At 35.9% G+C, this 24,399-nt stretch overlaps 1 protein-coding gene across 2 annotated transcripts; it reads right to left on the reverse strand.

The window, feature by feature from the left end:
* Window positions 1-16,102: 16,102 nt before the first annotated feature.
* On the reverse strand, window positions 16,103-23,230 carry LOC107830796 (LRR receptor-like serine/threonine-protein kinase ERECTA). Of its 2 annotated transcripts, none has more exons than XM_016658448.2 (27): window positions 22,383-23,230; window positions 22,038-22,176; window positions 21,872-21,943; window positions 21,699-21,770; window positions 21,548-21,619; window positions 21,388-21,459; window positions 21,232-21,303; window positions 21,078-21,149; window positions 20,915-20,986; window positions 20,759-20,827; window positions 20,598-20,669; window positions 20,440-20,511; window positions 20,202-20,273; window positions 20,025-20,096; window positions 19,874-19,945; window positions 19,716-19,787; window positions 19,486-19,557; window positions 19,306-19,377; window positions 19,155-19,226; window positions 19,000-19,071; window positions 18,656-18,724; window positions 18,505-18,576; window positions 18,331-18,404; window positions 17,864-17,992; window positions 17,430-17,777; window positions 16,964-17,337; window positions 16,103-16,730 (listed from the first exon to the last, which is right to left on the reverse strand). In XM_016658448.2, the coding sequence occupies exons 1-27, from the start codon at window positions 22,489-22,491 to the stop codon at window positions 16,362-16,364; spliced, it is 2,976 nt and encodes a 991-aa protein (XP_016513934.2). In that variant the 5' UTR covers window positions 22,492-23,230; the 3' UTR covers window positions 16,103-16,361. The 2 variants fall into 2 exon arrangements, with proteins under 2 accessions (XP_016513934.2, XP_075102833.1); XM_075246732.1 differs by having other exon boundaries at window positions 16,964-17,330; window positions 17,426-17,777.
* Window positions 23,231-24,399: the final 1,169 nt, after the last annotated feature.

Consider the following 24,399-nt stretch of genomic DNA (forward strand, 5'->3'; position numbering starts at 1 on the left):
CTGAGAACATCATTTCATCACCTGCGAATCCCCTATCTCACAACTCATGGCCCGGGACGTCATGGTCTAAGGACATCATCCTCACCGTCCAAAGACGATCTCTATGGTCCAGAAGGAATTTGCATCATGTTTAAATTTATGCGATAATTTATATGCAAGCATCGTATTTTGAATTTGCAGGTGATCCAGGAAGTAACTGTTCTCTTAACGGGAGAAATCTTTGCTCCAGTTTCCATTCAACGTTCATATCCTTCAATTATTTCAAACGCAACCGACCACCGTCCGTTACTTATTCTCACTTGATGCCCACTCAAATATCCTTAACCATTCTCAACCTGTCATATCCAGAATATTCAGTCCGTTCTTATAACAATTCCATCGGTTTATTCCACCATCGGATCTGGAACTACACATGATGTGATTCCTGTAAAACCAGGGATATGTAGGCAGCTCAGAGACCAGGGTCCGGCCTATATTTTTTCAAATCACCCCATTCGGTCAAAATCGGTCATTATTTCTTTACCTGACAACTCTTTCATCCTTCCCAGGTAAAGAGAGGCAGTTGTTGATACCCAAGTAAAGAGGGACAATTGTTGATACCCAATTTTTTTCTCATATTTTTCAAATATATATACACTTTCAAAATAGTTCATATGCATCATCATTCGATTTACAAGCATACACAAGTATTTTTCATAATCTTCCATGATTTTTAAAGACTTTAAATCAATTTATTTCTGTATTTTATTATATAAATATCCAATAATTACCCTCCTAACTATTTTTATAACGATTTAATAATCTAAACTTATCATTTATACCAATATGAGGTTTTAAATATTTTCAGTGCATTTCGTATAATTACATTTGCATTTTTCAGGGCTAAATTGCACATTTTGCAATAATAGCCCATATGTACATATAATTACATTATTTATATAAAAAAATAACTTTTTATATTTTTATAATGTTAAATAATTGTTTTTAATCATTTGCATGCCCAAATGATATTTTTGTTATTTATCTATTATTTTTATAAATTATTTATTTGTCAAAATTGGGTATTTAAAATCTGGCCCTAATTTCATAACTAATTTCGGACCTAACTACCCAAATATATCCCAATTACCCCAAGCCCAAACTCATTAGCCCAGTACCCATATCCATTTAATTAACCCGACCCAACCCCTGCTCAAATCCTAGCCGTTGATCAAAAATGATCAACGGCTCACAAACGCCTCCCCTTTTTCCTTATATCACCCGTCCTAAAACCCTAACCCCATTCTTCCAAACCCGCCGCCTCTCTACACCCTTCCCTATGAAGAACCCTAGCCTGCCGCCTCTCCAAAATCCTCCCCTAATCCCGTTCCTAATGGGATTTTCTTCCCAATTATTTACCATTTCGACATATTTTCTTTATTGGTTGATTCTTTATGGTATTACTTAGTACTTGCCTAAACATGGCAAGTACCCTAATCTGTTTCTGTCCTAATCGATCTTCATCTCTTGAATCTGGACGATATTAAGTCCAAACACGTTATTTTACACCGTGTGAGTCCGATTTGTTCGTATCTTGCTGATTCATACTTAACCCTAAGGTTAGGGTTTACAGATTCTCTTTGATTCAAACCGAAATTAGTTCAAGATTTAATATTAAGTACTATGTCGTCTATGTTCACCTTATTATGTATGAATCTTTATATTTCTGTCGATTATTTTTACTTGCCCTAAATTAGGGTTTCAGATCCTTTTTATTTGAACCAAATCTGGTTCGATTCTGTGTTTTGTAAATAATATTCATGTCTATGTTAATTTTATACAATACGTGATTCTTTGCCTTTATTTTCTGCCGATTTTGAGGAGTTTATCTAAAAACTAGGGTTTCAAAATTTTTCTTCTTTACTGATTGTTTGAATTAATTATATTTCCATATTTATGTGTTTAGTTCCTACACTATTTAAACCCCTCCCCACCCCCCTTTGGTTAAGTTGGAAAAATCATTAAAAAGTTATAAAACTAAAGCTGTATACTCCTTACTCTTGAATAATCTTATTCTGTACTCTGGTTCCCGACCGGCTGAAAGCCAAGGCCAGAAATTCTGAGTTCTTGCTCTTTGGGTGATATTCACAATACTGTGGGATTCCTTTCTTTCTTGTTTCATTTTAACTGGTGAGTTACCAAGCCTTTGCCCTTTCATTCTGATTTATCTGTCATTTCATTTAATGTGTTACTTCAATTAGACTCTGCTAACCTAAATGTCAATACGTCCGTAGTTTGAGATATGTTTAGACCTACTTTGAGTTGATTAATTTGATTCTGCCTAACCTATATGTCACTGATAGCCACCTCTTGAAGTTTAAGTTTGTTATTATCCCGCTCTTTGAACATGCTCTCATATCTCCTTCTATGGATTAGTTAACTAGGTATGGATGTATTCATTAATAGGATAACAAGTCTGTTTCTGAATTCACTATAATGTGGCCTGTTTGATCCTGTTTTCATCATATCTTGACATCTCTAGTAATTGCCCTAATTAGTTTTCAGCATGTTATGGTCTATTGCCAATTGATATGATTTCTTCTTATGAGACTAGTTTCTGCACTTAGCCTAATCTGAATTCTCTTTTACCACTATAAATCTGTCTTATAACTTGCCTTGTTAGCATGTGATTAAATTCATTTCCTGAAACTTGATTAAGTCCGCCTTAAGTTTAAGCATGTCTGTTATTTGTTTTTATATGCTCAATTTATTCTGTCCTTCAGTGGAATCCCTTAACTTCATTCTATTCCTCTACTATCTGGTCCTTCTGAATTCTTATCCTTAGCCGGCTGAAAGCCAAGGCTACTTAGATTCTGTCCTTTGACCTCCCTAGTGTGAGCACTGCTCAGGGTTCATTTGAGACCCTTGTGAACTCTGACATACTAAGACCTGGTCCCTAGTCTTTCCTCTAAATTATTTCTGATCAACCTCCCTAGTGTGAGCACTTCTCTGGGTTCTTGAAGCCCTTAGGAACTCTAACACACTAGGGTCTTGGGTTCTGTATACTCAGCCTTGACATATGCTCACTGGGTGAATCACCCAACAATTAGCTATTTTGTATCTATGAATATGAAATTTTGGAGCTGTTGTGAATTGTGAGAATGAAGGCATGGCCTGTCCAGGTGTATTTGGGCCTGCTGTAGGATCCCTATAGCTATATCTATTCTGTAATTTACTATATTCATTCTAGGTCTGTAATAATTATTGTAATAATATTTTGGGGTATTAGTAAAATTGGGAATGGGATTTTTATCTTACTTGCAACAAGTTGGGTAGATATCATGCCTATAGGTTCGATAATATGTTATTATATGTCGTGTGTTAGAAATCATGTCTATAGGTACTTTGTTATGATCAATCATCATATGCTAGCAACCCTACCTATAGGTTCAATATTTGGTTTAATTGTGTTCTATTTCTGCTTGTTAGAGACCATGCTTATAGGAAATGGTGTGATTCAATGTATGTGCAAAAATTCTGTTTACATGCTGCCTTATTCTAGAAACCATGTCTATAGGATCTAAAACTGGACCAAATTGTAGAAAGCATGCCTATAGGTTTAAATCAGTTTATTTATCATTTTGCCCGCTGGTTCAGGAGTTTTGTCAAACACTGTGCTACTATCCTCATTAGAAAACATGCCTATAGGATCAAAACAAGTGATTCTAGATATGCCTCCATGATTGCCACTATTTACTATTGCACAAAACATCTAGACATCATGCTAGTAGGTTTAATCTCATTATGCTAAAAATCAGTAGGCAAATTTATGTAGGTCTTGGTAATCGTATTAAGAAACTAGCTTTTGCGTATAACTGTCTGCTCATTCGTTCAGTATCACATAGAGATCCTGCCTATAGGATTCTGTGATTTTGCAATTAATAAAACCTGTTAGTGCTAATCAGTTTGGCGTGCATTTAATGTCTAAATGCGGAGGGTAACTTGAGCCCATAATTGTTTCTATTTGAAAGTCCTAACTGTTTTTGTATGTCGCCTAGTTTTCTCCTTTTGAGCAACCTAAGTTAAGGTCTAGAACTACCCTGAAATAGAGGTCCAAATGCCTCCTGGACCATAGGCATGTGACGGGTAGTGCATGCATAGGGTACGACTTAGAATCAAATAGAGCGCTTTAGGTAAACAACTTAAAGATAGTAATTGGGCAGCAAGAGATGATAGTCTGTACCTGCTGAATAATATGAGTAACACCTCGTCTTGAGGGAGTTGCGAAGTATTATTTATGTTGCACGGGGTGATCCTTTAGGCTAAAAAACTTAGGACCCACCTCATTCCTGTTAAAATAGTTCTTTCTTTGTCCAAATTGTTTCTTTTCTCTTAGACTAATTCACATGATTTAAGTTTGGCCGGGACCTACCTTTGTGGACCTCGAGGAGTGCCTAACACCTTCTCATCGAGGTAATTTGAGCCCTTACCCGATCTTTGGTGACGTAAACTAGTAAACCTGAGTCATTTGCAAATAGGTGCCCTAATGCACCTTAATCTGTTAGGAGACGACTCTCTCTTTTAATAACCCTTCCTTTTAAAAGAGTTGTCACGACGTCGAAATCCGATTTTGTGAGAAAGAGGGGCGCGACACTCCTTACGCCGGTAGGAAATATCCATTCCAAGCCATGATAGAAACCACCGAGAACTCTTCGAAACCCATTTGCCCATAACCAGACCATCAGAACTGAGTCTTTCTAACTCAACCAAGCCACGCAGGTTGCCAAACCCAAAAGTATTAACACCAAAACACCTGTAGAGCCTCACCACATCATAAGTACCCAAAGAACCGATCGTATCTATTACCGTACTGATCCAACCTACTGTCAAGCTGTCCCATTTCTCCGAGTCCCTTCCGAATTGCTCTCAAGCTGACACTTCTCCTTGTTAGAATACCACAATCCTCACTCAAATCTCACCACAAGATATCTTAGTATTAAATCAAACCGCCCTATGGCCCATAAGCCGCTGAATTCCCTCTTAAGCATCCCAAAGCACCACAACCGAGATGCCCACTCTGAAGAGACCTTATGTGAATCTAAAGTCGTTTCCTTCACCTTCCTAATATTGAAATGTAGAGTCTGTAATGATATAAAAATACCACGAGTCTCGACATCATCTAATGTATATCTCAGATTCTAGCCATATACAAATCCAGAAAACTCTCAATTGCTATATATAAATCTTGAACCCACTAGAACCTTCTCGAGAGTCATCTACACTGCTCACATCTCAATTATACCGCCCAAACAGGCCAAACAACCTGTGCCCTATTAGCACGATGACACCCAAAGAAGTAACCCCACGTTAACGCAACCAAGCAAATTCTTACTCCATGCACACTACATCCTTCATGAATAACCACTCAATCATTCCATGATTCCCATATACCCATAGAGTGTAATACAACCCGTATCCGGAAATTTTCTTACTCGAGTCATCCTCGATCTCAACCTCTACAAGTCATAACTGATTCACAAGTATACCTCAAATCGAAACCAATACAACACATAACCGTGCAACCAACTCGTCGATAGCAGACTCCCTCACTTGGCTCAAAACTATGGAATAAAATATCTGATAACTTACAATAACTATACCCCATACTGCCATAATACCGTAATGAGATTCAACTAAATCCTTCATAAGCTCATGTAACACAAACCGTCTAATACCTCAAATCATCTGCAAATATCGAATTCATCCTCGTGACGGTTATGTCAACTATTACAACCGATCCAAACTCGAATCGCACAATATAACCCATTGGTAGAAAAAAAGGCTCCACACAACATCATAAAATCACACATTCGTAGGTTATAACCCACCTGCTTAGACTCAAACTGACATCTCTTTATACTATTTAACAACCACAACTACTACGCGATCACTTAATCTTCCTGAGTCTGAACTCACCAATAAGGCATGAGAACCTAATTCGTTCCACAGTTAAACAACATGAAAGATCCTTCAACACACTCATAACTCGAGATTATACGTCTCATCAAGACAGAAATCAAGCACCCAATAGTCCTTTTTACATCTCAAGCAAACCATTCTCGTTACATTCAATCCATCTGAACGCATCCCGCAGTCACATCAAACTCATCATATAGCCATCAAACCACTCATCGAGCCACAAGTTCCACTAATAAGGACACTACCGAACTTATAAGTCCAACAACACGTGCTCACACAACTGAAATCACCATGCTCAAACTATAGTCAAAACCCGACCTCAAGTCCTCCAGACTGGACCATCATCAGCATACAGAAATCACATCTCGTACCTCATCAATGGAATCACAAGCTAGAGATGCACGTCTGATATCGAGCGCTCACATGCGCATACAAATGTGTGGAGGGAATTCAAAGAGTTATGTTTCAAGCTGAATCAATGCCGCACGATAAGGAAAGAAATATGGAAAGTTTATCCTAAATGCCTTATAGTCTCTCGAAGATAGGTATGGACGTCATCATACCGATCCGAAAGACTCTACTAGACACTTGCTCATAACTTGTAGAACCTATGAACCTAGAGCTCTGATACCAACTTGTCACGACCTAAAATACACCAAGTCGTGATGGCACCTGACCCAACCCATCAAGTAATCCCATTAACAAATATCCAATTTAAATGAGATTTATTAAGAACAGAAATGAAAATACAACTGATTTTATACAAGAATTTTCCAATGACTGGTAGTACAAATCATGAGCATCTAAGATTAGAATTTACAAAGCTGGTATGAAATAAATACATCATATGTTCGAAATGTACATAAACAGATTTTTATAAATCTAAGGCTACCATGAACAAGAGGCAGCTATAACCGGAACGCAGGTATATCTTCAAATCCATATCCCATCGACCACAGCAACATCAGCATCCAACATCTGCACGCAAGGTGCAGAAGTGTAGTATGAGTACAACCGACTTCATGTACTCAATAAGTAACAAACCTAACCTTAGGTTGAAAATAGTGACGAACTGGAACACAGGTTGGGGTCCAACACCAATAGCCAACAACAGTTCATAACAACATAATGGAAGTAATAAAAGAAGTAGCTCAAAGATAAAATGCTCAGCTCATTTAAAATTTTAAAAAAATAGGTATGCTTTTCAAACATATCAGTGAAAACCCAAATCCTTTACCGAAATCACCAAATAATAAGTTTGAAAACTGTATTTTTTCCCAAAAACTTTTCAACAACATATAAGATGTTTCATTATCAAATGGCATGAGGAAAAATACATATCTATGCCTACATGTCAATATGCAGGTGAAATCATGAATGACACTAAAACCGGAGTGGGAGAAAGAAATGCATCTCTATGCGTGTATCTCAAGTATGCATGCCAAATGCAATGTATCTCAGTGATGAGCTCAAGTACTCACACTCTCAGAGTACTCAATCTCAATGTCTCACACGTTCCACTCATCATGCTCAATCACTCGACACGCTCAGTCACTCAGTACTATATATGGCCAATTCAGCCCAGGGAAGATCCGTTCCCATATATATATATACTGACAGTCAGTCACTCGGTACTGTATAAGGTCAATCTAACTCGGGAAAGATCTATCCCAAAATATAAATAATTCGGGCAAGATCCATGCCCAGGGAAGATCCATCCCTCAATATAATCAACTGCGCTCCTTGGGGGTGTGTACAAACTCCGAAGGGGCTCATTCAACCCAAGCGCCATAAGCCAGTTCCATGCATAAATCAATATAACAAGCTGCGACATGCAGCCCGATCCCATAATATTACTCACAATCAGGCCTTCGACCTCACTCAGTCATCAATCTCTCCAGTCTCTCGGGCTCACAATACCATGGAACTAGCACCAAAAAATGATGATATGATGTGTCAATATATAGCAACAGAAACTGGGATATGACATGAAATAAATGAACATAACTGAGTATAAAATTGCAATGTAAGCAAATAACTCAACAACATAAATGACCTCAGTAGGTCCCAACAGAATAAACATGTAGCCTAGACATGGTTTCTAACATGGATCACCGCTCAATAGCTCTAGTACGTAGAGATTTCATGGTTACAGATAAGATCAGCTGACTACACAGTACCACAGAAATAACGTAGTCACAATTCACACGATGCATGCCCATACGACCGTTACCTAGCATGTGCGTCACCTCAACACCAAATACATAATACGTAATTCGGGGTTTCATACCCTCATCACCAAGTTTGAAAGTGTTACTTACTTCGAACAAGCTAAATCCAATACCGAGCAAGCCAAGCGATGCTCCAAGAATTCCATCTCGCGTGTACCGACCTCCGAACAGCTCGAAACTAGCCAAAAATAACTCAAATACGTCAAATGCAGCCTAAGAAAATAATTCCAATTGATAAAGATCGAATCTTTACTCAAAAGCCCAAAATCAACTAATAAATCCAAATCGGGCCCGCGCCTCGGAACTCGACGAAACTTATAAAATCCGACAACCCATTTAATTACGAGTCCAACCATACTAGTTTCACTCAAATCCGACTCCGAATCGATGTTCAAAACTCAAAAACTCACTCTATGAAACTTTATGCTAAAACCCCCAATTTTCACTTTAAAACTCATAATCCAATTGTTAAAAACGAAGATAGAATTACGAAATATAATTAAAATCGAGTATAAAATACTTACCCCAATCCTTGTAATGAAATTTGCCTCCAAAATCGCCTCAATCCGAGTCCCGCATCTCAAAATATGATAAAAGAACCCAAAACCCCGATATATAGCTTCTACCCAGCATTTCCGCATATGCGGTCACATGAGGAAAAAAATTATTTTCCTACTGTTTTTCAACCTTTTTCATCCTATTCCCCATCCACACCCTCGAGGCGTCCACATCCCACCACCCCCACCATCCTTACCCTCGCCACTGCCACCCGAGTCCTAGACCCCGACCTACCATCCTTCCCCGCCTTTACTAATTTCATCTTCCATAGTGTTTGCCTAAATCATATATATTTTCATAAATATTTTTTATTACCTAACCAAGCACCAAAAAATAATTTTAAAAACCACTTATATTCCACGAAAATAATTTTCAGGAAAACATTTTCCTTCATACCAAATACACCCTAAGTTATATTACAGTCTTAAGTGGATAAGCATTTCCCCCCACCTGATATCTAGAACTTGTGCGAAATCCCGGACTAATCGCATAAGGTTAATTAAATGAATTCACCATCAGTGGCGGAGCCAGAATTTTTTTTAAGGGGAGTCAAAATACAAAGACACACCAAAAAGTCAAGTTATCTATGTGTGTGTGTGTGTGTGTATATATATATATATATATATATATATATATATATATATATATATATATATATATATATATATACATATTTTTAAAAATATTATCGAGCTATACAATATATATACCCCTTGGATGCATGTGGCTCCGCTGGTGGTCACCATACCAAAAATAAATATTCATTTCTTAAAGTTTTAGGCTCGAAAACAGGCCCATCGACGTAGTCAACATATGTGCCTATTTTATTTTCTTTCGAGTATAAACGAATTAGACTAACTTGCACTTACATAATCGATTTTTGTCAAGACTTATAGAATTTATTTACTCAACCAAAATACCATTATACTTTTTACCTTTTTATACTTAAAAAAACTATTCTCGCTTCCTTTAAATTGCATTTCACCTTTTTCAACGGGACAAAATTAATCTCAGATTATGATGATTATATGATATCCTATTGGTAGTTAGTACTGTTTTTTATTTGACAAAAAGTATACAAATTACAAAAGTTGTATATTTCATTGGAGAGATTAAAATTGCAAAATAGTAAATTATACATAGAAAATGAAACTGAGTAAAAAACTATTTAAAGCATCCCAAAATGAAAAGAGTATCATACGAATTGAAACACATGATATATTTATTACTACAAGTAAAATGTATCCAAATTAATTATTTTTTATTTATTGCATATGTATATAAGTAATATGACTCACTTGATTTGCCGTTAGAAAAGTAACATAAATAACTGACAAACAATAACATTAAAGTTTAGGTAAAGTGTACTTGATCCTAAATAATACTTATTTAACTTGCATGTGTTGATAATACGAAGCTTTAAACACAAGGTGCCATGAGGCAAGGTAGGGGTAGGCATAATACCGGTCGAACCGAAAAAATTGATCGAACCGTAAATTTCGATTGTTCGATTTTCAGTTTAATCGGTTATTCGATCGGTGTGCGGTTTACGAATTTTTAAATTTCGATGTTCAGTGCGGTTTACGGTTTTGGTTCCTTGATTGTTGGGTTAACCGAAAAATCGAACTATTCTATATGTTTGAATTTTTGGTTTTTGGCTTTTTGCTTCCTTTGTAGTCAGACGCCATTTCTGGAAAATATATTATTGATCTTTTACACAGAATTTTGAGAGGATGTAGTTTAATTGGAAGTTTGGAACATATTAGTGTTGTCTGCAATTCCACTGAAGGTGCACACATATGCTATTGTAGCGTTAGTGAAATTGCTACTGTCTACGTCAGTGCATTACAGTTTGATGTATATAGATTACAGTTGTCCACAAAATTGTATACCATGCTTTCTTTGGAAACTACAGAGAATGATGCCAAGTTTTTAAGGTTGTATGTATAGGAAGATTACAGACTTATTTTTATTGTTTGCTTGTGGTTTTGTCTTGGATTTTACCATAATTGTTTTGAAACTTGATATTTTTAAGTTCAATGTTCAAATATATTGTTAGAATCAGTTAAAAAAACAGCCAAATATGATAGCTTATAACCGATCGAACAAAAACCAAACACCAACCGAACCGTAGTTTCAAATACCGAACCAACCGAAGTTATATTGGTTCGGTTGTCGGTGCACCAAACACCGAACAAGTCGAACCGAAATTCTTGCAAACCGCACCGCACTGACCGACGCCCACCCCTAAGGCAAGGAGCGCAAAAGTTCTTAAAAAATCCTACTCATCTAAAGGTATGGACAAGGTAATAAGTGTGATGACCCAAAATGTCATCTTTAAATTTAATAATTAATTATGTCTTCTAAGACCTCGAAAAGTACTAATTATTATTCATCGACTTGCGTGCGCAGTCCGTAAAAATTTTATGTGAAAAATAAATTAAAATGTGAATTAGAGCTTTAAAACTCATCTATGTTGACTTTGGTCAACATTTTGAGAAAACTGACTCGGGTCAGTATTTTAACTGTTCCGGTAGGTCTGTATCGTGATTTGGGACTTGGGCATATTCCCGGAATTTAATTATGAGGTCCCTAGCCCGAGATATGGAATTTTGATGAAAAATTAAAAGTTTAAGTTCAAATAGTGACCGGATGTCGAATTATATGCAAACGACCCCGAAATAGAATTTTGATGAATTCCAACAGCTCCGTATGGTGATTTTGGACTTAGGAGCATGATCGTAATTTTATTTGGAAGTTCGTAGTGAAATTAGGCTTGAAATGACTAAAATGGGAATTTAAGTTTGGAAGTTTGACCGGGGAGTTGACTTTTTGATATCGGGGTCGGAATCCAGTTCTGAAAATTTTTCAGCTCTGTTATGTCATTTATGACTTGTGTGCAAAATTTGAGGTCAATCGGACTTGATTTGATAGGTTTCGACATCGAATGTAGAAGTTGGAAATTCTAAGTTTCATTAAGCTTGAATTGGAGCATGATTCGTGATTTTAGCGTTGTTTGATGTGATTTGAGGTTTCAAATAAGTTCGTATGATGTTTTAGGACTTGTTGGTGTATTTGGTTGAGGTCCCGAGGGCCTCGGGTGAGTTTCGGATGGTTAACGGATCAAAAGTGGGACTTAGCTACTTCAAAAGCTGCTGTAATTTTTCTGCTGGAAATGCTGTCAAAATCGGGCTGCCTATCAAAATCGGGCTGCCTGTCAAAAATTGGGCTCCTTGACAAAATCGGACTCCCTGTCAAAATTGGACTCCCTGACAAAATCGGACTCCCTGTCAAAATCGAGCTCCCTTACAAAATCGAGCTCCCTGACAAATCGAGCTCCCTGACAAAATCGAGCACCCTGACAAATCGAGCACCCTGACAAATCGAACTCCGTGACAAATCGAGCTCCCAGACAAATCGAGCTCCCTGACAAAATCGAGTTCCTGACAAATCGGGCTCCCTGACAGATCTGTAAGTTATAAAAACAGGGGACTTCATCTCATTTGTCATTTTTGACGAATTGGAGCTTGAGGAGAGGAGATTTTGATATATTTTCAAGGAAAAATATTGGGGTAAGTGATTCTAACTCGGATTTGGTCAATATACACGAATATATCATTATTTTCACCATTTAATTAGTATTTTGAGATAGAAATTTGGGAAAATTTTAGAAATCAGATATAAACGAATTTTTGAGATTTCGGTGTCGATCCGGAGTCGAATTTGAGTGAAACTGGTATGGCTGAATTTTTGAGTTAATTCCGGATTTTATTGAAAAATATAGTATTTTCTTATGAAATTGATTTCTATAATTTTTGTTGACTGTATCGAATTAATTATGATTAGATACGAGTCGATCAGAGTCGAAAAATCGAGGAAGAAGCATAATACTTGGTTAAATTGGAGCAAGTCGAGGTAAGTGACTTGTCTAACCTTGTGTGGGGAAAATTTCCCCTAAGATTGGTATTGGTGTGATTATTGGAATGTGTTGAAAGTCGTGTACACGAGGTGACGAGTGTGTATACGGGCTAAATGTGAAATATTAAATTTTTAAATTGTGTAGATCATTGTTGCGTATTTATTAAATTATTTTATCTTGTTATATTCTTCATCATTGATCTGAAATATATGCCTTAAATTTGTTTGACCTTTTCCTGCTAATTGTTTTATCTGTTTAGTTGGAACTTGGTTTCTTTTATTCTGTGCATTATTTGAAGGTTGATTTTCTTTAAATTAAATATTATTAATATGAAGTATTTGACATTTTTAAACTTGATATTGAAGCAACGTATTAAAGATTTTTAAATATTATTTTCCTGAATTATTTACTCCTGAATATTTTTGTAAGATTTTTGTACTCATTGTGATGGAGCAGTGAGCACTTTATTGTGAAAAAATATTATTGTTGAATTATTTTGACATGAGCTGTGAGCTCTTTATTGTGGAAAAATATTTTTGTTGAATTATTTTGGCAAGTTAAATTATTTGAGCACCTGAGTGCAAATTGTGATATATTGTGATATTGATACGCATGCGGCGGTATAAGGTCTGGGTATTGAAACGCATGCGGTGAGATAATGGTGGCTTGATACGCGTGGCTAGTAGGGGGAACTATTAGAAGTCATGCGATGTGATAAGGATGGCTAAAACGCGGGATGTTATTTCAGGAAAAATATTTTCTTTCAAATAAATTGTGAAGGCTCCCGCGGTGAGAATGAGATATTGTGAATTTGTTTATGATTTGGGACTACGAGGCGGTACCTCGGGAGTGCCCTTGTTGATATTGATTTATGGCCGCAATTGCCTTTGATTATTGTTGTGATTTTCTTAAAGTTGAAAAGAATTCTGTTTTGTTTTCACGAGGTATTTATTTACCATTATTTGGTGTAATTAAATGTGACATATTACTTGAGTCATTTACATTATCATTTTATCTTATAATATTGTTTACACATTTTACCATGCCATTATTTATTCTCCAGTAGGGCCTGACCTGACCTCGTCACTACTCTACCGAGGTTAGGCTTGGCGCTTACTGGGGTGCCGTTGTGGTGTACTCATACTACACTTTTGCATATCTTTTTGTGCAGATCCAGGTACATCTTATCAGACCAAGCATCAGTAAACTAGCTGTACGAGGAGACTTCGAGGTATATCTGTCAGCAACCGCAGATTCCGGAGTCCCCTTCTATCTTACTATGTTGTCTTCCTTATTTGCTTTAGACTCTGATGTATAGAGACATAGAGAATAAATTCTTAGAAGCTTGTGACTTATTTCTACCGGGTTTTGGGAGTTGAAATTATTTGAATTGTAGTTTATTTATTTCATATTTATTATTATTCCGCATTGATAGGCTTACCTAGTTTTAGAGATTAGGTGCCATCACGACATCCTACGGAGGGAATTTGGGGTCGTGATAATAAGAAATTCAGACAGGATGGAACTAACAGCAAACTCTGACCAAAATGTATGGGATAACTGAGTGCATCCTTATAATGCCCATTCAGGAAATCCTTAGCCACTGCATTCTCAAAGCATGCCTCCTCAAACAGCAGCAGGTCAAGATCAGAATACTAGGGAACCAAATATTTTATGAGTATAAATTCTAAGTAAAAACACTTGCACAATTAAATTATTAATAAATTTCGGAAAAGGCCAGCAATACCCTAACTTATTTAAAATGGTTCAAAAATACCTTTCGTTAATCTTTTGATCCGTAAATGTCCTTAACGTTTGTTTTTGGGCTCAAACTTATCCTTATATCTAACAAAAGGGGCAACAATACCCCTAACGTATTGAAAATGGCTCAAAAATACCCTCCGTTAACATTTTGGTACACAAATACCCCTAACGTTTATTTTTGGGCTCAAACTTACTCCTATATCTAACAAAACTATGCTGGTCAATTTTTTGACTTTAACTTCGCCATGTGGTATTTTCTTAACCCGCCACGTATATTATTTGTATTAAATAAACTCACATATATCTTTTAAAATACCCAACGACCCTGACCCGCTCCTATATATTTGGACGGTCGGCTAAAAATGATTATATTCGCTAGCTAAAAATGATTATAACTCGAATTTATTAAGCAAATTTGACAATGAAACGATAATTTTTGCTAATATTTTAGCTATATCGTTATATATTAAAACACTATTAGTTCCCATTGAAAAGATCATGCGAAGCCATTAATGTGCTAAGCAGTTGGATATGTATATAATTAAAGGTTTTAAATAGTTTCCTTTCTATCTGTTTCTTTACTCTCCTTTAGAATCATATACATACGACATTATCATTTTTATGTTTGCAAATTAAAATTTGTATTTGTTAAACTTGTTAAGATCTGCAAAATTTGAAGGAAAACTACACCGTATAATTTCTCCTAAAAATAATATCATGTAAAATATATATTAAAATATTAATGCATAATATACATATTTTTATATATAATCAATGTATATTTTTTATATATTTAACTAGCGAATGTAATTATTTTTAGCCGACCGTCCAAATATATAAGAGCGGGTCAGGGTCGTTGGGTATTTTAAAAGAAATAGGTGAGTTTATTTAATACAAATAATATACGTGACGGGTTAAGAAAATGCCACATGGCGAAGTTAAAGTCAAAAAATTGACAAGGTTAGTTTTGTTAGATATAGGGGTAAGTTTGAACCCAAAAACAAACGTTAGGGGCATTTGCGGACCAAAAAGTTAACGGAAGATATTTTTAAACCATTTTTAATACATTAGAGGTATTGTTGGCCTTTCTGTTAGATATAGGGGTAAGTTTAAGCCCAAAAATAAACGTTAGGGGCATTTGCGGACCAATAGGTTAACGTATGGTATTTTTGAATCATTTTCAATATATTAGGTGTATTTTTTATAAATAAATATCTATATGATTTGATTAACTTGATAGAAATAATAATGAACATGTTAAAAAAGATTTCACTATCCATGTATATAGTAACTTAGCCATATGTGACAGCCCAACACACTAGTGATATTGTCCATTTTGATTCTAAGTCCGTACTATTTTAAAAGGCGTCACTAAAATTTAAGGCATATTAAGTTTAAGGAATGTTTACTTATATACACAATGCCTATTTTATCGATATGGAATTATCACACCACCAAAGGTTTCAATGTTTCTGAGGAAGCTACAGTCCACCAAATAAATGCACAAATAGCAGTCAAGAAACAGCAGCAGAGATGCTGTCAAACTTAGGTCCACAATTCAATCCATTATTGCTATACAACAGATGCAGTGCTAAGGCCACCTCAAAGTGTGAGCCAAAAATCTTGCAGACAGTACAGTCCATACTCATAGCACCAGTGGCCCCAAAACCAATAATTTAAAACTACCTCTTCCATTTTGACAAGGGTAAAAAGTGAAATATTTATACATGAATTTTGAGATACACAAACACAAGACCTATAGGAGTGGAAAAGCCTGGTCCACTATGCATCTTACTACAACTATCTAACAATAATATTATACTTGCCACTACATCTTTATACAAAATCTCACCAAATCTTGATTCTTCAAGATAGATATTTTTTTCTTCCAAACAAAATACTGAATTGTAACACAACACTCAATATGTTTTTCAGACACTATTCTGGGATATCACCTCTCCAAATTTAAGAAAAAGTTGGGCATCTGAAGTGCTCATAGATGAACAATTCACTAGGTGTGGTGTCTTGAGGTTGACATATTCATCCATATAGCAAGGAACCTTGGCAGATGGGAGCAATGCAGGTGGAGTTGGATTCGGCTGTTTCGTTTCAGCTACGGGTACTAAACTTTCGAGTACTCTGGCCACTTCATGCATTGTAGGTCTTTCAGCTGGCTGTCTTTTGGTACATAGAAGGGCAAGCTGAAAAACCTTCTTTACATCTCCAAGATCTTTGCATGTGGCTGTGATCTCAGGATCCACTGTTTCCATAACAGCATTATTTGCTGCCTTTGTTAGAATCTGAAAAATATGTAAAACTGTTCAAGATCATCCGAATCTTTATATAAAGTGACTATCATAGCACAAGTCCACATTTACTACATTTCTTGCGTCCCATTAAGCAACTAAAGAGTTACTTTGATGAGCTAATGTAAGGAGAAAACATCATGATCCGCCAGTTTAATTAAAAGCAAAACAACAAAAGGTTTTCTAAGATTGGAAAAGGGATATGTCAAATAACTTGAAGAGCTTACCACATGGTGTAGATTTGATTCATTATCCACAGCTTTCCTTCCGGTGAGCAACTCCAATAAAACAATTCCATAGCTGTAGACATCAGACTTCTCCGTGAGGCGAGAAGTACGAGCATACTCTGGATCAATATAACCAATGGTTCCCATAATGTATGTGGATGTGTAGGACTTGGATGTGCATAAGCTTTTAGCAATGCCAAAATCAGTCAGGTGAGCTTCAAAGTCTCTGTCCAACAAAATATTTGATGATTTAACATCACGGTGGATTATTCGAGGGCTACAATCATGGTGAAGATATGCGAGGCCTTGAGCTGATCCCAATGCAATTCGAATGCGAGTATCCCAATCAAGCTTTTTCTTCTTACTACTAGGACCTGGAATAAAGTATAAAGCCAAAGATGACTGATTACTGACCTTTAACATAAATTCAACGCGCCAATAATCTCAACTGCTTTAGAGTACTAACCATGAAGCAAATCCCAAAGGCTACCATTTTCCATGTAGTCATAAAAAAGAAGATGGCCGCACGGAGAAAGTGAATATCCTTGGAGGCTGACAAGATTACGATGCTTAATGCTCCCGACTGTCTCAAGTTCAGTCTCAAATTCCTTCAAGTATTGGGGGTTGTGAGAGTACAATTTCTTGATAGCTACTGGCTTGCAATTTTTCAGAACGCATTTATATACAGTGCTAGATGCCCCAGAACCAATTATAAACTTCTCACTCAAGTTCTCAGTCATCCTCATAACGTCTTCATAAACATGAAGTGCCATATTCATATGAAGGATAACAAGCTTCGGAGATGAGTAATTGACTGTTGATAAAATCATCAAACGATCAGTGAATGGTACTACAATAATATATTGAGGATGGTTCATCTGTTACGGGAAAAAATAATACCTGGTTTGTCAATAGATCCTTCCAAGAAGGGTGCAGGATTCTGTGGTCGGCATGCTGCTACCAGTATCATCAGAAGAATCACCAGCGCACCCAAAGCAATACCAAGTATAGCTGCTTTAGAAATTGAAACTGCAATTGTCCAATGAGTCAGATTTTTAATTAGACAACTGCTAAAAAAATTGTCAACTTAATATACTGATGCGGGATATGACCAATGCACTTTCATTTCATAGCTGAAGCATCTTTAAGCCAACTTTACTACAACCAATTGAATATGATTTCAGTTCAATCCATATCCATTAGTAGTTCCCTAATACAGCCTAAAGGATTGCTCAACCAAGAAATTCCACATTAATCAATGTATCTGGCTGCCGCGGTTAATAAAATTTGCAGGTGTCTAAGGTAAAAAAAACTTCAGGAATGCAACAGAACAAGTTTTAGAAAGTTCGGTTTGAGTTTGTTCCCACCTCGCTCTGTTGGATGAGATGCATGACAAGGAGAACTGAGCCAATATCCACACAGATCTGGATTTCCTATGAAACTTTTAAGGCAACAAAAAACAAAAGAAAAGGATTAGAAGCTATGAACCAATACCCAATGAATTTTTGACTGGTGAGTGGAAATATTTATAGCTCCCCTACCTGTCTGGTGAAAATCTAGAGAAATTATTTCCTGTTGGAATATTCCCACCCAGATTATTGTACGAGACATTCCTGCCAAGATAAAGTTGCATTAGCTATACCGAACAACACTTAATCGTGCACGTGTAGTACTGCCAGTGCGCATACTCACAGGACATTTAGACTGAGGCAACTGGCTAATGACATGACATCGCCTGATAAATTGTTGTTCTCTACCTTCCTGTTAATTATTTTGTAGAATAATCAAGCATCAACAAAATAAAGATAGAGAAATGCTATGTATGAGTCCCACGCTTATCAATAAGAAAAATTGAGACAGGATCATATGATCAGTAGCTTATGAGCTCTTAAAGTTCCCAAATTAAGTGCTTCTCAAGTTTCCAAGTTTAGAAGTTCATCCTAGTTCCTTGTACAGTATCATCAACTGCCACTCCATCATAGTGCTGATTAAAAATTGTCGCCACTAGCAAAAATGAATAATTCTAAAATACTTACAGCAAGTAGAGATTTTGAAGTTGACCAAGTTCCTGAGGTATGGGACCAGAGAGGAGATTACTTGACAAGTCACTGCAATTAAGTGGACAAAGAAGCTGAAACTCAAGCGAACCATAAAATCTAGCTCCCTGAATTTAGCAAATAGGTGTCCTTACATCTCCATGATGCTTCTTAAATTGCCAAATTCTGCTGGCAAGTATCCATTTATATCATTCTTGCTCAAGTTCCTACAGAAAATTCACAAAATGAATGTGAGTACAAGAGTTATACAATAGTTAACAGACAATCAAACAGATATGCACTCACAGTTTAAGAAGATGTTCCAAATCACCAAGGGAAGAAGGTATAGAACCACTGATCCTGTTGTTTGATAAGTCCCTAAGCCACCAAATGTAGAAGAGTACTAAAACTGAGAAAAAGGTTTTTTTGCTGCAACCATAATTGGAGGGAAGAAATTAAAGTGGATGAAAAAAAAATTGTACTTACAATGTGTCTAAATTCCCAATACGAGAAAGCTCAATTGGAATTGGACCTTTGAGATTGTTGGAGGAAAGATTCCTGAAGAAAGTAACAAAGAAGAGACACAATAAATGCTCGTGGTACGCAAAATTGGATTTTGAAGTTCACATAACTGGGATGATGCTGAGAATAGTTCTTTTATGAAAAAAATACAGAGTTTAAAACTGTTGACGTTAAACCAGAGAGTAAGAACTTACAGATAGGTCATGCTTTCGAGCTTCTGAAAGGCGGGTGGAATCGTTCCATTCAATTTGTTTCCGTGAACGTTGCTGCAACCAAACTAGTGGATGAATAAATTCTCCTACAAGATTGGCTAGTCATAATTAAGACACAACAGACATGAAAAAACACTTACAGACTGTTCAGATTAGTACAGCAGCTAAGATTGGACGGTATGGGCCCATCAAGGTGATTGTTTGCAACATTTCTGAAACATAACACATAAGCAACTCAAAAAACAGATGATAACAAGTCCAAAGTAGAAGCTAAAGAGATAGAGGATGTACAAGTCAAACAACTCATTTAGCTTCCCCAATTCTGGTGGAATGCATCCAGTAAGTTGGTTATCATTCAATTCCCTGCAAAATACCGTTTTCAGGGTTGACGAGAGTCTCAAATGCAAACTAAACAAAGCCGGAGAAATATTAAGTGCACTGATCATATTTGATAGAAAGCATCCATACAGGTAGTGTAGCTTTGACATATTCCCAAGCTCTGGTGGAATGGGGCCAGTTAGCTTGTTCCCGTGCAAATACCTGCAATTAAAAAAATTACAGTACATCAATCAAGTACAGTATTTTGGTAGAACAAAATAATCAAATTGCTTCTAAAGATAAAGTTAGATCCCTAGGGAAAGTAAAATAACAGATACAGCGTGAATAGTTCCCAAGATATTGAAATAACAAAAATTTTAGTACATACAACTTTTCGGTGTAGGTCAAATTCCCAAGAATTGAAGGAATTATTCCGCTCAAATTATTGCAGCTCAAGTCCCTGGATATAAAACAGTCGAAAAAGCTTAGACAAAAGATGCATTATTTGATCTCCAGAAATCTCATGCATGGTCAGAAAGCACTCACAAAACTGCAAGAGCCTGCATCAATCCAATGACGGAAGGGATCTGCCCTGAAAGACGATTACCTTGCAAAGACCTGGCACAACAAAGTTTCACATTCGATATATATAACCATAAACCATGCAATTGCTTTGTGAAAAAAGAGAAGCAGCAGCATAAACTTACAAGGTAGCTACTTGCAGGAAACCAATGTTGAAAGGAATCTCTCCGGTCAAATCATTATAAGACAAATCTCTGACAGCATAAAACAAGGCATTATATGTCGAACAAAACATAAATAGAAAAATAGCTGACTTCATTCATTTGGGTGAAGATACTTACAGAACTTGGAAGGCAGTACAATTGCCAATGTTTTGAGGAATGGAACCAGTCAAACTATTGTTCCGAACATCACTGAACAAAACAAATGATGGATAATCGATTCAGATTATCTCTAAAAGGAGTTAAACGCATGATCTTAAGAACGAAAAGATTAGGAACTTACAAATACCACAGGCCGGTAAGCTGACACATATCAGGAGAAAGTGATCCACCCAAGTTGTTTCCGCGTAGTCCCCTATTATGTGAATAAAAATTATACAACATGATGTTCATTCATAAATACTGACCTGATGGTATAATATACCAAAGACACTTACAAGTACTGCAGGACTTCATTCCAATATATAAGCCTAGGAATTTCTCCACTCAACTTGTTTTGAGCCAGGTCCCTGGAACAATTTTTTTGGCATTATTATGTTGAAATCATTCATAATCTAACAATGTCATAAAGTAGTAGAAGAGATGATACTTACAAAACTTTCAAATTTGGGATCTGTGACAATGTTGATGGAATTGGGCCAATCAACTGATTATTTTTCAAAATCCTAAGTTCAATTAAGACAAGCTTGAGTAATTAACAATCTTGGAAACCAAATAATAGAACATCTAGTTAAGCAAAGTAACAAAACTTACAGATATTCCAGCTGCTTAAGTTTTGATATGGAAAAGGGAATATCACCATAAAGCTCATTAAAGGATAAGTCCCTAACAATAAGGAAAAATTGATTATTTTTCAAAACAACTTATGGATTAGTCATCACCTTTTTTTAAAGAAAAGACTTACAAGTTTTTCAAGGCTGAACAGTCACCAATCTCATCCGGTATCTGGCCCGTAAGGCGATTTCCCCTTAAATCACTATTAATATAACAAAAAATAAATTAACATTTACTATAAAATGTACCATGTCCAAACCTAAAAAAAAGAGCAAGCAAGACCAAAAGGGAAAGAGATTTTACATAGATATCAGGCCTTTGAGCTGTCCTATTGCAGGAGATAACTCCCCATCAAGATTCAAACTAGAAAAATTACTACAAGATACATAAAAAGCAACCAATTAACAAAAAAGATTACCACTTTAAACTCAACAATGTAATGCATCAAAAAGTTACTAGTATAACTTACAGTGAAACAATATTGAAGGTGACATTGTCACAGGTAACACCTCTCCAAGCACAGTAATCAGAAGAGGGAGAGTCTGTCCAGTCATACAAAACATTCTCCACGTCTCTAAATGACTTCTTAATCTCCAACAATGTTGAACCTTTTTTCCAATAAAAAAGACAAAAGAATAAACCTTAAAAACAAGGACAAACATAGTATTAATCAAATCATAATAACGTCAAAAAGACCAATTAAAAAAATGATTAAAATAAAGAAAGGTAACTTCTTTTTTAAACATGTTTAACATTAAAATAATAAAGACCTACCAAGATTAAAGAAACACATAAAGAATAATGCCCTACTCACCATCATCAGAAACCACAGGACCAAAGCTCAAAAACAGCAAGAACCCCACAAGAAGAAACTCAGAGAAAAGATTGCACCTTTGAAACATAACAAACGAAAATGCTGCCATTGGTTTTTTTTGCCCTCTCTATCTCACAAAGTTCTTGAGAGCTTTTGTAACAAGAAGAGAGTTTAGAACCAGCAAACATAAAAGAAGCTAATACTAACAAGTCACTGTCAAAGACTTAAACTTTTTATTATGGTGACTACTACTGGAGAAATGAAGCTTTGACTAACTCAAGACTGACTCTGCAAAAATGGTTGCTTTGAAATGGAAAGTATGAAAGCCACTTCTTCTTGGGCTTACCGACATTGATATTTGAGATAGAGAATGGAGGAATAATTACTTAGAATTATGTAAAATTTTGAAGAGAGAAAGAAAAGAAGTATTTTTGGCCTTGTGGGGGTGGTGGGGTTACGGGGGTGGGGAGTGTGAGCTGAGAGAGCAGAAGAAGGGGTAGTGTAGTGTTCAATCACATCGTTATCTGGCAGACAGAGAGAGAGAGGATGAAAATGTAATGTACATAAATAAATAAATGTAAAATGTAAAATGTAAAAGAAAGAAAGAAGGGAAGAGAGAATTATTTGGAGAAGATAAAGTTAAAAGAGGTTGTGCCCAAGAAGGACCTCTGTCTGCAAAAATCAGACCTGCAACATTACAGCTATGGATACTAGTATTAGTACTATTCTCTCTCTCCCTATACACTTGCTTTTCATTTACTAGTGCCTTTTTATTGCTACTACTCATACACATTTATTTATAAAAAGTACTGTTCTTTTATCTTTATTATTTCATTATGTGTGTGTGTAATGGTAGAAGCAGAGTTTTCTCAGGCTTCACTTCATCATAAGTCGCTGTCTATGCAAAGAAGGAAAGCCCAAATGGGTAATCCTTTCTCAAGTTTGATAACGACCACTCTTCTCTCTTTAACCCTCTTACCCCCCCCCCTAAACCCACCTACCACATCACCACCCTCAACATATGCAGTTATGTACTCACGAGAAATGGGATTTGGATTTTTGTGTGGGGTAAGGGTGTGTGTTGTTTTATGAAGCTATGGGATTTTATGAGAAGTAATGATGAAGTTCGATTCGTAAAAATAATCTTTTATAAAAATACAAGGTAAAATTACGTACAATAGACAATTTGTGATCCAGTCATTTGTCAAATCCTATGCATAACAAGAGTTTAATACATTGTACGGCCCTAATAATAATATGGTGAGTGAGAAGAGGGTATTAGCTGTGGGGGAAAAGAGAAAGACATTTGTTTGTTTTCTTGTTAAGGTAATAACTGTCATATCAGTTGATAAGGTAAAAAAGTAGTTACTCATCATACTTTACACCCTTATGTAATTATTTGATTCTTTACCAAGAAACCATTATGGCAAAGATGAATAAAAATGGACTTACATGTAAAGTGCCAAAGGCAATATTGCAGGTGTAATGTCACTATGATTTTTAACCAAAATTGCTTTGTTCAAATGGAAGTGACCATATAATAATTGATTTAAGTTGAATTTAACTTTTATACATTGATGCTTCTTAAAGATACAAACAAACATCTATGAAAAAGTAAGATTAATAACTGAAAAATAAAATAAATACCTTCGACTATTATAAGTTGTAGTAATATATTGATAGTGTAAAATTTATATATATTATCATTATCAGTATATATAACTTAAATTGTAGGAAAAGAGTGAAATCAAAGGTATGTTAATGTAATAAAACACTGTTCTATATGAAGGAAGAAAAATGTATGCTATAAAAGTTTTAGTTACATGAACTTAGCTGTGTGTCTATCTAGGATTTCAAAGCAACTTGTAACTGTTTCTTTTGCACGAAACAATGTTCGAGAGGCTTAGATTTTTTTTTATAAAAAAAACTAAGGTTTTGACTTTGAAATCTTTATTTATAATGAAATGATTAGCTCCGGGAAAGGAACAGAAATAGAAGAAAAGAAGTGGAGAAATGA

Source organism: Nicotiana tabacum, chromosome 23 (assembly GCF_000715075.1).
Source record: "Nicotiana tabacum cultivar K326 chromosome 23, ASM71507v2, whole genome shotgun sequence".
Taxonomy (NCBI): Eukaryota; Viridiplantae; Streptophyta; class Magnoliopsida; order Solanales; family Solanaceae; genus Nicotiana; species Nicotiana tabacum.

Excerpts from the sequence above, each read along its gene's own strand:
- LOC107830796 (XM_016658448.2), bottom strand. The coding sequence starts at position 22,491 with ATGGCAGCATTTTCGTTTGTTATGTTTCAAAGGTGCAATCTTTTCTCT. Across the intron at positions 22,177-22,382 it reads TCCTGTGGTTTCTGATGATG|GTTCAACATTGTTGGAGATT; the intron begins GTGAGTAGGGCA and ends ATTGGAAAAAAG. Across the intron at positions 20,097-20,201 it reads ATGTCAAAGCTACACTACCT|GGAATTGAATGATAACCAAC; the intron begins GTATGGATGCTT and ends GGTATTTTGCAG.